The sequence below is a fragment of the Alternaria ventricosa genome, assembly GCF_023758065.1.
Source record: "Alternaria ventricosa strain BMP 2768 chromosome Unknown scaffold_2, whole genome shotgun sequence".
In the NCBI taxonomy this organism is placed as follows: domain Eukaryota; kingdom Fungi; phylum Ascomycota; class Dothideomycetes; order Pleosporales; family Pleosporaceae; genus Alternaria; species Alternaria ventricosa.
Genome location: NW_026055682.1, coordinates 2727836 through 2742158, shown reverse-complemented (window position 1 = coordinate 2742158; position 14323 = coordinate 2727836). Strand labels below are relative to the sequence as shown.

Here is a 14323-nt window from a genome sequence, read left to right as displayed (position 1 = left end):
CTTCTGAAGACCCGGTTGGCTCTTTTGTTGCGCGGCCGCTAGGATAGAGTTACGCGAGTAGACAATGGACCCGCATCTAGTTATGCACAGTCAAAAGTCACTCAACCGGAGTGCTTCAGAGATGCGAATTATCGGCAAGGAACACACTCTATGTATAGCGGCTCGCAAGCCGACTGGTGAGCTGGATGAAGCCGCGAAAAAAGCTGTTCAAAGCCCGACTAAGGCGTGGTGAGTCGATTGCGAAAGAGGAGCCGCGCCCTGTTACCGAACGGAAGGCTGTGATAGATACGCAATATGGCTTCATTGTGTTGAGAGAGCTCGCACCCGAGTGGGCAGTGGTGTGTAGTGATGGTGCCCGCTGCGAGTCGCACCGAGTTGCACAAGAACGTGGACCTTTGGTGGTCTTCCCGTGTGCATGCTCGGCCCGCAATTCGCTGCAACACGACGGCTGCGACGTTTCCATGCACAGCGCTGCAACGGCGAAAGGATGCACTCTGGCCAGGCTTCCCCGCCGTGGCTACACCGGCAAAGATTGAGTTGTAGCAAGGCACCGTGGTGGATGCGAGTGGGGGGTAGTAGGGAGGAGTCAGCGGGCAGCGGGTGCCGCTATGGCGTGCTAGATGATCTCAATGGCTCCATCGTGATGGCTATCACGAATCATCCCCACACGCGCAACCATATCCCGACCGCATATCTAGGCCGTCGTCGTCAACCATGTTCTAGAACTGCCCTCAGGTACTCGCAGGCGCCGGTCTCGTAATTACTTATTGACCGCAATCCCGCACTCCTCTTGCTATCGATCTCGGATACATAGCTTGTTATCCTGCCGCTGAAAGCCGCCTGCCCCGTGGAAATACTCGGCTTTGCTGTCTCTCACGAACTGCTGCTTATCGCCGCGCACCCCAGCCCAGCCCAACCCGCGCATCGTTCCCGGAACTATACTGCACTCTATCCTTCCTTCCTTCCTTCCGACGTCGCACGTCCCGTGTCTGTTGAAGTAAGCTCGTTCTCCTGGCTTCTTGGTGTCGCCTCTCAACCTCGTCGATCGATCAAGGCCCCTTCTTGTACATCGTCACGATCTAGACACGCACTATCGTGTTCCTGGCTAAGACGTTGGCGCAGAACCCAAGCGATAAGGATCCTAAACAAAGCCACGCACGAACCTTCCGTCATATCAGCAGCTGGTACTCGGCGGCCTGTGTCACCGCTTCTTTGCTGCCCTACTTCCAGCCCTGTAACGACATCGTGCACCGTGCACCGTGCGCGATTACCACAGTGAGGCTTTTAAAGTTCTTCTGCATCCATCATGGCCACACATCACGTTCGTCACCCGTCTCATCAATCCAAAAAGTCGCAGCCAGCGCACGCACGGCCCTCTAGGCCTCTGTCAAAGCGGACCCAGTCCCACGGCACCAAAGCCGCCTCCAAAGCCGTTCATTACAAAGAGACTGCATCCGACGAGGACGAGGACTCAATGGCCGTGAGTTTTTTGAACTACTGGTATGTTGTCGTCATCCGAGTCCTCGCGACTGCGCACTAATCTTGTGTTGCAGCACCGTCTGCGAGAAGCAAATTATTGTTCCCAGTAACTCTGTGCTCTATTGCTCGGAAAGGTATGGCCCACACCCACTCTATGATGCACAGGCCACCTACTGACATGCACACGTAGCTGCAAGAAAAAGGACACCGAGAAGAGCCTTACCTATTCATACGATCATTACTTACCGCCAACTACGCCATTTGCCAACTTCACGTTCGACGAGTTTGCCTTTCGCGACATTGTACCTCAGCGCTCCCCCACTCAGCCTGAGTCAAAACGCTCGTCATGTGCCTTCTCCGACATCTCGTCAGACGATAACAGCGTCGACCGGTGTCAGCGTTTCGACTCGGAGGCATCAAAATATCTCCGCAAATTCCAATCGCCTGCCTACTTCCCCGATACCGTTCGACCGCGCTACAGCCGTAGCTCTACTTCACAAATCAGCTTTAGCGCCGCCCCCTCGCTGTCACACACCCCAGCCTCGTCAGTGAGCTACTCGCTGCCATACACGCCCGCCACTACGCGACCTCTTCCACCCAGGACTAAGCCGTCGCATAGTGGGTCTTACGGAGCCAAATCAATTGACCTCGTTACCCCAGTGACGGCTCCATCGAGTCCAAAGTCCTATTCGCACAAATCGGCGGCTTCCATATCAAGGACGTCTGCTAGTACAATTGAAGGCGAGATCTTCTACGCCAAGTCACCAGTTCCTGAGCCATCATTCGCTAGTGGCAGTCTTGGTCGATTACTTGCTTCAACACCTCGTTAAACAAGTGCTGTCTCGAGGACGCTTGATCACAAATCGCCCCTCGGGTTTTTTAACACAACCTTTTCTAATAGCAGGCCACGAGCGCTTGGCTATGCGGGCGTAGCCTCGATACTCTTGGGACATGTACATTTCGTTTCCACAACAAAAGTCTTTTGGTCATCGCGTAGATGGCCCTCCTTTGCGAATAGCGATATACCAACAAGCCTTTAGATCTCATGGAGAAATTAGGATGCATGTAAGTAGATAGAAACAATGAATAGATGTCAGTGCCAATGTCACGCACATTCAATCTATGCAACCGTCTCCGCAATGTAGGCTAGCATTGCCCGCCACCATCACTGCAGCCTTTCATTAAGAAGGCTATAGATCCGAGAAGAAGAAATTGGGATAACAAAGCCGGCGAATCTGGTAACTCCCCTCTACCAGTGTCCACCGAAAGCGTAATAACGACCAGCCTTCCATAGCCTTCTCAACAACCTCAAACATTTGTTGCATCTCCTTATCCGAACTTTCCACACCCCTGCAATCTCCTCGTCATCTCATACTTTCCATATACGCAACGGTCTTGTGATTTGTCGATCACGACTAGGTATACACGCAAGATAGAAGAGGAGAGCGTATAGAAAGGTTAGTCATCAGCGAAGGTGTAGAATCTCCTGAACACGTACTATTCACAAGAGCTATGCCGAAAAGAGTAAACTTGGGCTTATCCTACCCCGCAGCTGCATGGCTGCGACTCGCACAGTGAAGGGGAGGAGGGAGGATGATCAAGAAGCTCACAAAAAGTGTGAAGACTTTGTGGACTCTGGCGTCATTAAGGCCGGCAATGGTAGACATTTACATCAACAGATAAATAACGCCTCTCTTTATGGCAAGCAGACCTGCATCCTATATGGACTATGAATTAAGTAAGGAATGTATGTACAAACGCCACCGCATGCAAATAAGGAACGCTATGCTATGCAATACCTCATCCGGAATCCTGTAAATACACATTATCGGATGTTTCTCGTGATCCTCCCTCTCCAATCATCATCGTTTGCAGTAGAGCGCAGTGCTTATAACCCGCAGTTACTAGTAGCGACCTGAGCGTACTGGGCATCGATACGTCCCAGAGCCGCAGCCTGGCCGTTTGTAAGCTCGTCCATGGCTGCCTTGGCGAGGTTGAAGCCTTGAGCAGCATGGTCGACGGCGAGAACGTAGATGGTCTTTCCGTTGTAGGTAACGCCGTAGCATGTACCACACTAGTATGTATTGTTAGACAATGAAGATGAGGAAATGTAGTAAGTGTACGTACCTGTGGGCTGTTCCATCCAGCAACACCCATATATCCACCGATTTTAGGGAAACCAGCAACGTTGGCTTGAGTTTGCCAGTTGTACTTTGTGATGAGGCCGTTGGAGCCGTCCGAGCAGGCGAGCGAGGTCAAGGCGCGGCTGCCGTCATCGTAGCCAGTATCGTAGCTGACAGTGATGGCCGAAGCCAGACTGGCAAAACCAAGGATTGCCGCTGAGGTGATGCTGGAGAACTGCATGATTTGTTGGTAGATGGGTAGAGGCTTGGAGAATGGAGGTTTGGAAGTCGGAGGGCTGGTTACTGATGATGCGTGTCTTGCAGTTGCGAGTACATTGCCATTTATACCATCCGCCATGTCGAAGCCTCCACTCTACGATCCGAGGCTTCCACCTCGTCTTTCGTCACAATGGCAATCTTTACAGGGTGCCCAAGCGCGAACGCGAGCGACATCCCGGAATGACTTACTATTTCGACAGCACTAGCTTCAGCGGTCAAAGCAGATGACCATGGAATAGCGGCGTTTGGTGTAGGTTAGCACAGATAAGCTTATAGCGCCAAAAGACACGAGAATTAATGCGGAGAGTTGCGATATTTTTGGCACGCTAGCAGCGGGAGAGGCTTTCACTAGCTATAAACGGTCCAGTAGACGAGGAAAAGGCCCGGAGATACGGATGGTTGCATTCAATGTGCCATAATAAGTAGCCACGGACAGCGATCAATAAAACGATGCTGCACCCCACCGGCACGCGTGCACGATACATCTCACGAGATTTAGGTATGATGTCGTGACCGGACGGGGTCTGAAGGCGACGCACGTATAGTCTCGGAAGTGGCGGCAGCCAAAGCCACGTCGACGAACACGGAATCTGACTACCACCGTCAGAGCGTCACACACGATGCAGTAATTGTTGTTGCTCAGGGGAGGACGTCGTCGAGTTAGCTGTCCGTTAGGGTAGCGCTCACACCAGCAACGATTACCTTGGTCAGCAGATGAACCTTGGAAGCGTCGATTCACCGCCCATGCAGACCCCCATTTCGGCATTCACGACACGAGATACAACCGTAGCGTTTTTCGATTGAAGTTCGACCAGAATGTTCTCCCTGGGAGCTGCGATCTCGTGAGAGCGGAGCCTTGACCTTGGAACACAGCCGCGGAACAAAGCGTCGGTTCATTCGGTATACCAGGCCCGTGGACGCTTTGACTTCCGAAGGCACGAAGCAACCACGTGCAGATAGAGCCTTGGAACGGTCGCCACGCTTTGCGCAACGGAGGAAGGTGCCGAGGAAACTCGGTGGTATGTCATGAGATCTGGCCGTTCGGAAAATGTGTGGCAGCGCCGAGTGCAGCACTGGAAGCTGTTGACGTTGTTGCTTGTTGCGCTAGTCTTTCGGGTGACGGAGAATTTCTCAAAGCGGAGCCAACGGCTTGTTAGCTACCTACGCTCCAGATATCGCGATGGTAGGTGTCCACTGTCACGGCAGTCGCTATGGATCCACGCATGTCACGGGTGAGATGACAGGGCGGAAATAGCGCACGACTTCCGTGCACGCTCTCCAAAACATCTCGCGTTCCATCAACGACCAACAGCGAGTTTCATCCCTTGGCCAGAAACGCATTTGCCATGGAAATAAGGGTCTGGTCTTAGCTCCTGGACAGCCACAGGATCGGCCTCAGGCTCGAAACAGCCATACCCGAGCGGCAAGTGGCTCAATACAGGCGCCCATGGCAAACATAGCCAGTAGCAGACCTCTGCATTGTGACACGTTGACCGCCCTGTTTCCCCAGATCTCGCTTCAAGCGTTCAGGCGTCAAGAAAGCGTGCCTTCGCGACGCCTGAAGTCTCGAAGGTGTTATGGCATGGCATGCGTATACCGATTGATCCGCTCAACAGGCGGCAACTGTTTCTCTATATACTATATAATGGACGCAAATGTGCTCATTTGGCTCGGCAGGCAGGTCCACGTTCTTCTCTTCCCACTACCAATTACACACCAAGACAGCCTTCGTTTCTACCCGCATTTTCTTAATTCCCAAACGAGCTAGTCTCTTTACCAACAAACAAACCATAATGCATTTCTCAACCATCTTCGCTGCTTCGGCCATGGCCAGCGCTACCTTCGCAATGGATCACAAGGTCATTGTCGGTAACAAGGCTGGCGATCTTGTCTTCAAGCCAGACAGCCTCAAGGCCGCTGAGGGCGACACTGTCACCTTCTCGTTCTGGCCCAAGAACCACTCCGTCGCTCAGGCTACCTTCGCCAACCCTTGCCAGGTAAGATTCTCCATATACGAACTGCGTGTGGGACATACACTGACTTCGTACGTCCAAATTTAAAGCCTATGGACGGTGGCTTCTTCTCCGGTTTTGTTCCGACATCTGATATGGAGAGCGTCGCCAGCACAACCTTCACCTATGAGGTCAAGAATGCTTCAGCTCCCGTCTGGTTTTACTGCTCTCAGGGCATGCATTGCCAGAATGGCATGGTCGGTGTTATCAACCCCCCGTAAGTTTTCCGCTTATCTTGTAGTCGCTTGCTTTCACTGACATTGTCTAGGGCGTCTGGTCCCAACACTCTTGATGCATTCAAGAACGCTTCTGAGAAGGCCACCGAAAACGTATCGCCTACATCAACCGCCGGCACTGGTGGTAAGCTCAACGAAAACGGTACTTCAACATCCGAGTCACCTTCACCTTCTTCAGCAACAGGTGCTGCGTCCCATCTCGCTGGCAGCGCTGTGTTCGCGGGTATGACGGGTCTGTTCACCTTCTTCATGCTCTAAGCGATCGAGCTTGTAGTGCGAAGCAACTGTTATACCCCAGCAAAGATGGAACGAAGCTCTGGCAGACAATGTGCATTAGTATGGTGGAACACCATCAAGAGAAAGTGGCAAAGTATAGGTATTCTTGGTGTTAATTGTATATGAGTATTGAATGAACTAGTCAAAACTCCAACTATGTACGATCGTGTAGTGAGCACTGCTAATTGGGTAACGTACAGAGCTGCATACATGTTGGTCATAGCAGCATGAATGCTAAACGATGGCGGAGTCTAGGTGGCCTGTTAAGAGTCAGCGAAAGCTGTCGAAAACAAGCAGAAGTGTAATGTGAGGTTGAAATGCAAATCAGACATCCAAGGAAGGTATTCGCGCTCATTGACCATCTAAAGTAGGTTCGATTGATGGCTAGCGTGGAAACTGCGAATGTGGAATGCTTTTCATCATGGTGCAGGGATGGGAAGTTGGGAGAGCAGTAGTACTTACAAGAGCAAGTGCTCAAAGCAGAGAAACTGGTGTCAATGAGCATGCGACACAGGGGCGAGCGCTGGATACGCTTGCAGCTGCAGAAGAAGAAGAACAAGAAGCACGTGAACTGAAGCAGAGTGCAGGAAGCTAAAAACTTTTAAGTGGACCCGACCGGGGTTATGTTTCGCCGGGGCCGCAGAAACTTGTTGATGTTCAGCGCATGCATGTGCTTGTAATGCCGGACGTGGCTTCTAGAGGAACTGCCTGGACACAATCACTCAGAGCTATGCCCCGCGTCAGTTTCGACATGTTGTTATCACATGTTCGTTGTGTGGGCTAGTGTTCCGATAGGGCTCACAACTCAATCACAACCTTGCGAAAGCTGACACCCTCCTTCTGCTTCTTGTAGCCCTCCGCCACAGCGTCGAGTCCCTTTCCAACTACCAGTGGTTCTGGGCTAAAGGTACGTGCACGAAGTCAGTGTATGCCTCACACGCACTTGGTACATAGATACTTACACAGCTTTTAGTGTACCCCTTTCCAGCGCCTCTGGCACCCACCGAGCCCAGACAACGTCACCGACGTACTTGTCCGCCAGCGCTACACTTGGACCGAAGACGCTTGTGCCCTCGATACCTTTTGGAAGGCCCTCTGCATCAGGCAGCACAGAGCCATAACGTCCACCGAGCTTCTCGTATACTGGTGCCCAGGCAGCCGCAGCATCCGGTGTACCAATGGCGTCACAAACACCCGCAAATTCCGTGCCTTCGAGAGCAGCGATGATGTCGTGGGCGACCTTGGGGTCCTTGTAGTCAAAGGCTGCTGTTGCGCCCAGGCCTTTGAGCTTCTCTAGGTTGTGCTTGCTCGCTACGCTGACGACCTTTACACCGGCACCCGCGGCTAGCTGAATTGCAGTCGCTCCAACGCTGCTCGAGCCGCCCCATACCAACACTGATTTGCCCGTAGAAGAGGGGTTGGAGGATGGCAAGGGTAACGCGAGGGTCTCCTTCTTGAAGAGGCATGCGGCGGCAGTGGAGACGGCAAGAGGTAGCACCGAGGCCTCGGCGAACGTCATGTGCGATGGAATCTTCGATACGACGAGCGCGTTGCAAGCAGTGTAGAGCTGAAATCCACCGTGCGCGGGGTCGTTAGTCACGAGTGAGAACGCGTGTCTGTACCATGCTGTTAGTTCACAGCCCCGCGGAAGCTCTCAAGGTTGAAGGCGGAAGACGAACCCTAGCACCCGGTCGCCCTTGGTAACGTGTGTAACGCCCTCGCCAACTTCGTGCACCTCACCAGCGACGTCAGTACCACAGACGTTGGGATACTTTTGCAGGAAGATGCCGTAGTCCTGGATTTTCCCTGCTCTAATTAGCAAACTCATTCCTACTAGAAAATGCAGATACTCACAATCTACGGGGTTAACGGCAACGGCGTGGTTCTTAATAACAACCTCGCCCTTGCCTGCCTTTGGCATGGGAGCTTCCTTGACCTGGAGCTGGCCCTTTGCTTCTGGGATCCATGCTGCTTTGTTTGACATGATGGTGGTAATTCTTGAAAGATGTTGTTTCTTGGGAGCAGAGTACAGACACAGATGTGAGGCAAAAACGATGGCTTGTACCTAACTAACGAAAGAAGAGACAGCACCGGTGTACGACGGCGCAACACGCTCGCCGATGCCGTCTACCCACCTTCGATTACTGAGCCTCGGTAGATCTCCAGTTCATGCACACAGATCGAACCCCACATTACGCTTTGTTTTCGAACGTGACTACAGATCTGTTTAGCATGTTAACTGGTGAGCTGGTTATGCGGTGACGTTATCTGAGCAATGATGATGTATAGCGCTATGTCATCGTTGGTGGATTTAAACGGAGTTTGGTCGGCTTGTTCCATGCGCACGGTTCTAGCCGGGGAGTGCCACGAGTGAACACCAACAGAAACGAGAAGAAAAAGAAACAGTAGAGTAATATGAGATTACGTTGCGGGTTGAAAAGAGTTTCGGTTTCGGAGTACTATTTGGATTCTACGCAATCGCGTTCTTGCTCTGACACGTGGCTATTTAGTTACTGCTTGGAAGCCTAAATTGCATGTGATTTGGGTTCTTGAACAGACTTGATGTCTTCTACTTTATTCATACATTTCAGGTCTTCCCCTTGCGATCTATATACAAACTATTGTTGAACCCTGGCTACTTACGCCAAGATTCGAGTCAAGAAGGTATACATGCAGCAGGTTGTGCTTGCAAGTAGCTCTCTGCATAGTTCGCTCTATCTGTTAACTCTTCTTTTGGTTTTATTGGACAAGACAAGCTTTTAGCCTGAAGTGTATTCTCTCACCTTGCGATTTTTTTGCGGGGCATGCGGGCGTGTGTAGATACAGACTCAATTACACATCAACAGCTTGTTGTCACCCCATACACAATATTGTCTATCACAGCCTGTAATTCATAACGGCCCATTGCTTTAGAGATTGCAATAGATTCAGGGACTGCATGAGGCTACTCTGGATGCGATCATGAACTCGTTAATGTCTGGTATTTGCTTAACCTATCAAGCGTAAAAGGCGAGATGTGTTAGGTATTCCAATTCATCTCGGCTCCTTATTCCAAAACTGTTGGCTTATGTTGTCCTGCCTCATTTACGATCTCTGCAGATTTCATGTGCCTCCTGTTCGGCCGAGCGTTGTCATAGGTGTGCAGCGTGTGCGCCACCAAAATTTCTCAAGAAGCAGCCTGTCCAGGGCTCCGTGGGCTGCTGCCACAACTCGGCCACTCGTGCGCGGCTTAATATTGGGAGGTATGAAGCTCCAGGTCCTCTCCTACCAGGAAATCGAGAAGTTAAGTAAGTGACAAAACCGCGGCAAAGGCCTCGTAAAGGCTGAGAGAGCGATAAGCGTGCTGCCGAGTCATTTGTGACGCGTATCAAGCCACCGTCTGATTCAAGCGCCAATGCCCCGACAAGCGCAGTAGGTAGCAACACCAACCAATGTGGAGTGGCATTGCAACGGCGCAGCCGAAGCAGATGGCCATGCCGCACTCCGATTGACTTTTGTTGGTTTTCCACCACTACAACCACCCTGCCACGAAACCGTCCGTGAGCGCCTCGCCGAAACGCCCGCGTACTGCGATGCTTACTTGGCCTCGCTGATCTGCATCTCGCAATCGGTCCTGCGACCTGATCCCCACCATCCTCATCAACTACCTAGACAGCGACTCTCCGCCGGCTTTCCTCGCGGTCCAAGATACCTTCTTCGCCACGATGAAGCTACCTCCCATCGCGGTAGCCTGTCTTTCCGCTCTCGCCATAGACTCATGCAGCAACGTCATCGCGCAACGCTTGAAAGCATGGAACGAATCTAAGCCCTTCGTCTTCGACCGCGTCCTCTTTACCCAGTTCGCCATCATGGTCGTACTCACCGCGCCCATCAACTACCACTGGCAGAATTGGCTCGAGCGCGCGTTTCCGGGCTGGAAGACCGTCAAGCAAACAAGGGCTGTAGGCGAAGGTGAAGAGGAGAAGGGCATAATGCTGAGAGGTGATGGAGAAGGAAAGGGCATTGTGGAAGAAGAGGTTAGAGTGAGGAACTGGTGGAATATTTTCAAGAAGTGGTTTACGGACGTGAGTGGCCTATGCTCCAATTGTGGTGACGGATTAAAGCTTACTCGCGAGATACAGTGCATAACCATGGGCGCGCTACTGAACCAGTCAATGTTCCTGATTCTGATTGGTCTCATGAAGGGCAAGACAGTTGCGATGATTGGGCAGGACTTCAGAAACGTAAGTAGGCCCTCTGCCGAAGGGCTGCTGTGTGCAGTGCTAATACTTAAAACAGGAGCTCTTCGGTCTCATCTTCGATTCGTACAAGGTCTGGCCGATTGCCAACTTCTTTAGCACCACCTTCATCCCTGTCGAGCGTCGTATTGTCTTCCTCAGCTTCTGCGGTTTACTGTGGAACATATATCTGAGTCTGGTGGCAGCTCGATTGTAGACGTACCAAGACGCAACATACCAGATTCCGCTTAGAATAAACACAAGGAAGATGAGGACTGCGTTACGCTGGTATCTAGATCAAGTAGACATGTTACCACTCCTCGGCCCCTTCTTCCAAGCTTCCATAACCGCTGCCCAATATTTGTTCTCGTCCTCCCTGATATGACCACAGTGCGGACTTTTCTCAAACTGCACCTTTGTGACATCCCATCCCTTTGCCTTGGCAAGATCAGCGTGCTCATCTGCCTCCTCAAACCGAACCATCGTATCCGAACGACTATACAAATACAGACGCGGTACATTGGTATCAAACACCGATTCATCGTTCAGTTCTCGGCAGAGAACTACCATCATATTCTCCCTTCCCGTAGTCTTGTCTGCAATAAATGTGAGGACAAGGAGAAGATGAACCAGCGCCCCACCAAACCAACCCCAAAACGTGTTTCTGGGAAGGGACGCGGAAATGGCTGCATGGCTCTGCATCCACGGGCCTTTGGTCGGACTGGAATCGAGAATCTGTGCTTGCATTGGTAGCACTGTTCCATACTTCTTCTTCCATGCTTTTGCAAATTCATTGACTTGATTCCCGCCGCCGTTTGAGAAACTATGGACAAGGATGCGTCCTCCTGAAGCGGTATGTTCGGCTACAAGATCTGTTGTTGGCTCGAGCAAAGTGGCGTAGGACGAGGTACGGCGGAACATGTCTGGGGTGAAGCATCGTACCAGCAGGATGCGGGATGTTGGGAAAAGCTTCTGGTAGGCAAGTGTGTATTTGGCGATGTGCTTTGCGGCCGCAGCGTTCCAAGTGAAGAGTAGGATGAGCGGAGTTTGCTCTGCGAGTTGGGATAGGTATGATGATGATGTCCAGAGATATGTGTTGTGACCTATCTTTTGAAAATCGGATAGCGGTGTTACCATGTCTGCAACGGGTGGAGAGGTTGATGGCTCCATTGCTGCGTGTGAACAAGGAAGCTGGTATGATGAGGTATATAGACGCCTAGGCAGAGATGTATACTACATTGCGTCTTGTTAGCTAATTGTCAACGACGCGACGACCTTCTCTAGAGCAGGTCTTCGAAACACAGCCTCGAAAGAACACGCTTCCTCGTAATTCACGTACGATTTGCTAGTAATGATACGGCCATAGAGCGAGCAGGTTGCTTCATCAGCTGAGCCAGAGAACACAGAGACGTCAATTGGTAATGATATAAAAGTCCATCCCAGGAATGCACGTTTAATAGCACGAGTTGAATTCACGACCTTGGCGTAGAAGAGCAACCGAGCCGAGGTACCACCATTATTGGCTATTTACGTCCACTCTCGCAACACGCACCGAGTTGAATCTACGCGACTTACACTTTTGAGTTCTGAGACTATGGGGCCTTGCATTGTGCAGTCTGACATGGTGGTGCCTAAACCGCAGTCTGGTTCTGACCCAACGCCCATGCAGCTGTGGGGCTCACCGTTGCACCCGCCTGCGCCACCCCGATAGCGATGCTTACGCCGCCCTCGCCCACCGCTGCACTCTATCCTGCAGCAAATCTGATGCCTGATTACTTGGAAGTAGAGGTAGCTGTTGAGCGTGTAGTCTGATGTGAAGTGAGAAGATGATTGGAAATAGTATATGGGAGAGCTCAGCTTGACATGTATTTATCTAGTGGGTCGCTTCTCGTCCCCTGCCACAAGCGCCGCCTCCTGCGATGCCATATGCGACTTGTGCGCGTGCTTGTTGATTGTCGTCTGTATCCCATTGCCATGGCCATGGCGGGCGGAACGTCAGGTACTGGTGGAGCGGCGGGCGTATTATTTGCTCCTTTCCTGCCCAATTTGAGCGACAGTAGTATGAAAACAGCTGCGATCAAGATGGCTAGCAGTAGCATAATCTTCCTCTTGATGGTGCGCTTCTGGTATCCAGAGGCGACGTTGAGCTCCTTGTCGGCTTCTTTGACGTCTCGCGACATGTTCTCTACATTGTAATCTATGCGATCGAGCATGCTGCCCTGATCGATGACCATGGTCTGCAGCTCTTGGAAGATGTTTGCTAGCTCGATGATGCCTTGGGCGATGTCTTCGATTTCGCGCTCGCGCTGAGCAATGATTGCTTGATTGGGGTCGTGGCGCATGCGCTGTTGCTTTGTCTGGAGGAGAGTGGACTGGGAGAAGGAGCGATCGGCGTCCGACTCTTGCAAGGCAGGGTCGTTGTAGGGGTTTTGGACGGGTGTTGCAACGCGGAAGGGCGAGGTGAAGCCGCCAAGGTCGCGTAGTTCTCGACAGACTGTTAGCATAGCCAGGGCTGTGAGGCGGGGGTTGTCTCACTCTTGAGGTAGGCAGCCTGCTTCTTGCGGAACATGGCACTGACATGGCCAACGCGGGTTGCCAGTGCGATTTTGAGGTTCTGGGCCATGGCGTCTTCGCCCTGGGCGATGCTGCCCTGCTGTTTTGCGTCGCGGACCATGGCGTCGATGCGCTTGAGGGCTTGCTGGCACTTTTGGAAGAGGCGCGTGATGGCCTGGGTGAGATGCTCAATGTCGCGCTCCTCGCGCCTCTTGACGTCTTCGTCATCGAAGCCAGGCAGCACGTGCTTCTGGTGCAGCTGGTCGAGCTTGCGTGTCTGCGTGGCGATGTCGGCGAGGTGCTGGGTGATTTCGTCCTGCACGTCGAGCCAGCGCGGAGGCAGCAGGTCCATCTCAATCACGGCGTCGCCGTCGTCGTGGTAGGCGCCGCTGGACATGAGGCCCTGGCGCTCCTCGCACACGCGCGTGCTGTCGCCCAGGCCATTGGAGCGCGGGCGGGCATGGCGCGTCTTCTGCTGGGGGTGGTGGGCGTAGGACTGGCGGTAGGATATGAAGAGGTTGGTTCGGTCCCGCCACATGCTGGGCTGGCGAGGGTCAGCCTGAGAGGACGGCCAGACTGTGAGTGACGGCCGCTTCGCAGGCGTGTCGGCGGCTGAGGTGCGGTGCGCCGGCGAGGGAGCCGCCTTCCCGCTCTGGGCGACGCTAGGCCAGCTCCCCAACAGACGGCCGTCTGACAGCCTGCTCCACTCCAGCCCATCTTGCCCAGCCGCAAACACTACGGGACCCTCCTTCACACCACACCTGCGCCTCTGCTCTATCCACCGCCCCAGCCCATCGTCGCCCAGCAGCCCAGCACCCTTCACCCTCGCACCCACCACCCACCACCCAGAGACAACATGGTGTGTAGCCCCGCCCGCCCGCGCGCCCTCGCACATACCCCGCCCTGCAAAACACGACGACCGCACGCCCGCCCCCAGCCCGGCGCATTGCTAACACTGCCCTCTAGGCCGATTCTCTCACCGAGGAGCAGGTCTCCGAGTTCAAGGAGGCCTTCTCTCTGTTTGTAAGTGGCCGCCCAGCCCTGCCTGCCACCCAACACCAGCTAACCACCTTGCGATGCAGGACAAGGACGGCGATGGTCAGTACTCTCCGTCGCCTGCACCACCCACACCTTGCCCCCCTGGGAGC

The 14323-nt window shown here is 53.0% G+C and overlaps 5 protein-coding genes across 5 annotated transcripts; 2 read left to right on the top strand and 3 right to left on the bottom strand.

Moving 5' to 3' along the window:
- Window positions 1-3367: 3367 nt before the first annotated feature.
- On the bottom strand, window positions 3368-3843 carry J4E93_001900 (uncharacterized protein; the record flags this gene model as incomplete). Its single annotated transcript, XM_049339848.1, has 2 exons — window positions 3368-3553; window positions 3607-3843. 2 exons carry the CDS (start codon window positions 3841-3843, stop codon window positions 3368-3370), a joined length of 423 nt encoding a protein of 140 aa, XP_049203805.1.
- Window positions 3844-5674: 1831 nt separating this feature from the next.
- J4E93_001899 (uncharacterized protein) lies at window positions 5675-6387 on the top strand (the record flags this gene model as incomplete). Its single annotated transcript, XM_049339847.1, has 3 exons — window positions 5675-5878; window positions 5944-6110; window positions 6162-6387. The coding sequence occupies 3 exons, from the start codon at window positions 5675-5677 to the stop codon at window positions 6385-6387; spliced, it is 597 nt and encodes a 198-aa protein (XP_049203804.1).
- Window positions 6388-7203: 816 nt separating this feature from the next.
- J4E93_001898 (uncharacterized protein) lies at window positions 7204-8389 on the bottom strand (the record flags this gene model as incomplete). Its single annotated transcript, XM_049339846.1, has 4 exons — window positions 7204-7306; window positions 7368-8021; window positions 8085-8211; window positions 8260-8389. 4 exons carry the CDS (start codon window positions 8387-8389, stop codon window positions 7204-7206), a joined length of 1014 nt encoding a protein of 337 aa, XP_049203803.1.
- A 1720-nt stretch (window positions 8390-10109) lies between these two features.
- On the top strand, window positions 10110-10839 carry J4E93_001897 (uncharacterized protein; the record flags this gene model as incomplete). Its single annotated transcript, XM_049339845.1, has 2 exons — window positions 10110-10628; window positions 10684-10839. The coding sequence occupies 2 exons, from the start codon at window positions 10110-10112 to the stop codon at window positions 10837-10839; spliced, it is 675 nt and encodes a 224-aa protein (XP_049203802.1).
- A 1636-nt stretch (window positions 10840-12475) lies between these two features.
- On the bottom strand, window positions 12476-13713 carry J4E93_001896 (uncharacterized protein; the record flags this gene model as incomplete). The annotated part of the gene is made up of 2 exons (XM_049339844.1): window positions 12476-13107; window positions 13158-13713. 2 exons carry the CDS (start codon window positions 13711-13713, stop codon window positions 12476-12478), a joined length of 1188 nt encoding a protein of 395 aa, XP_049203801.1.
- Between the last annotated feature and the right edge of the window lie 610 nt (window positions 13714-14323).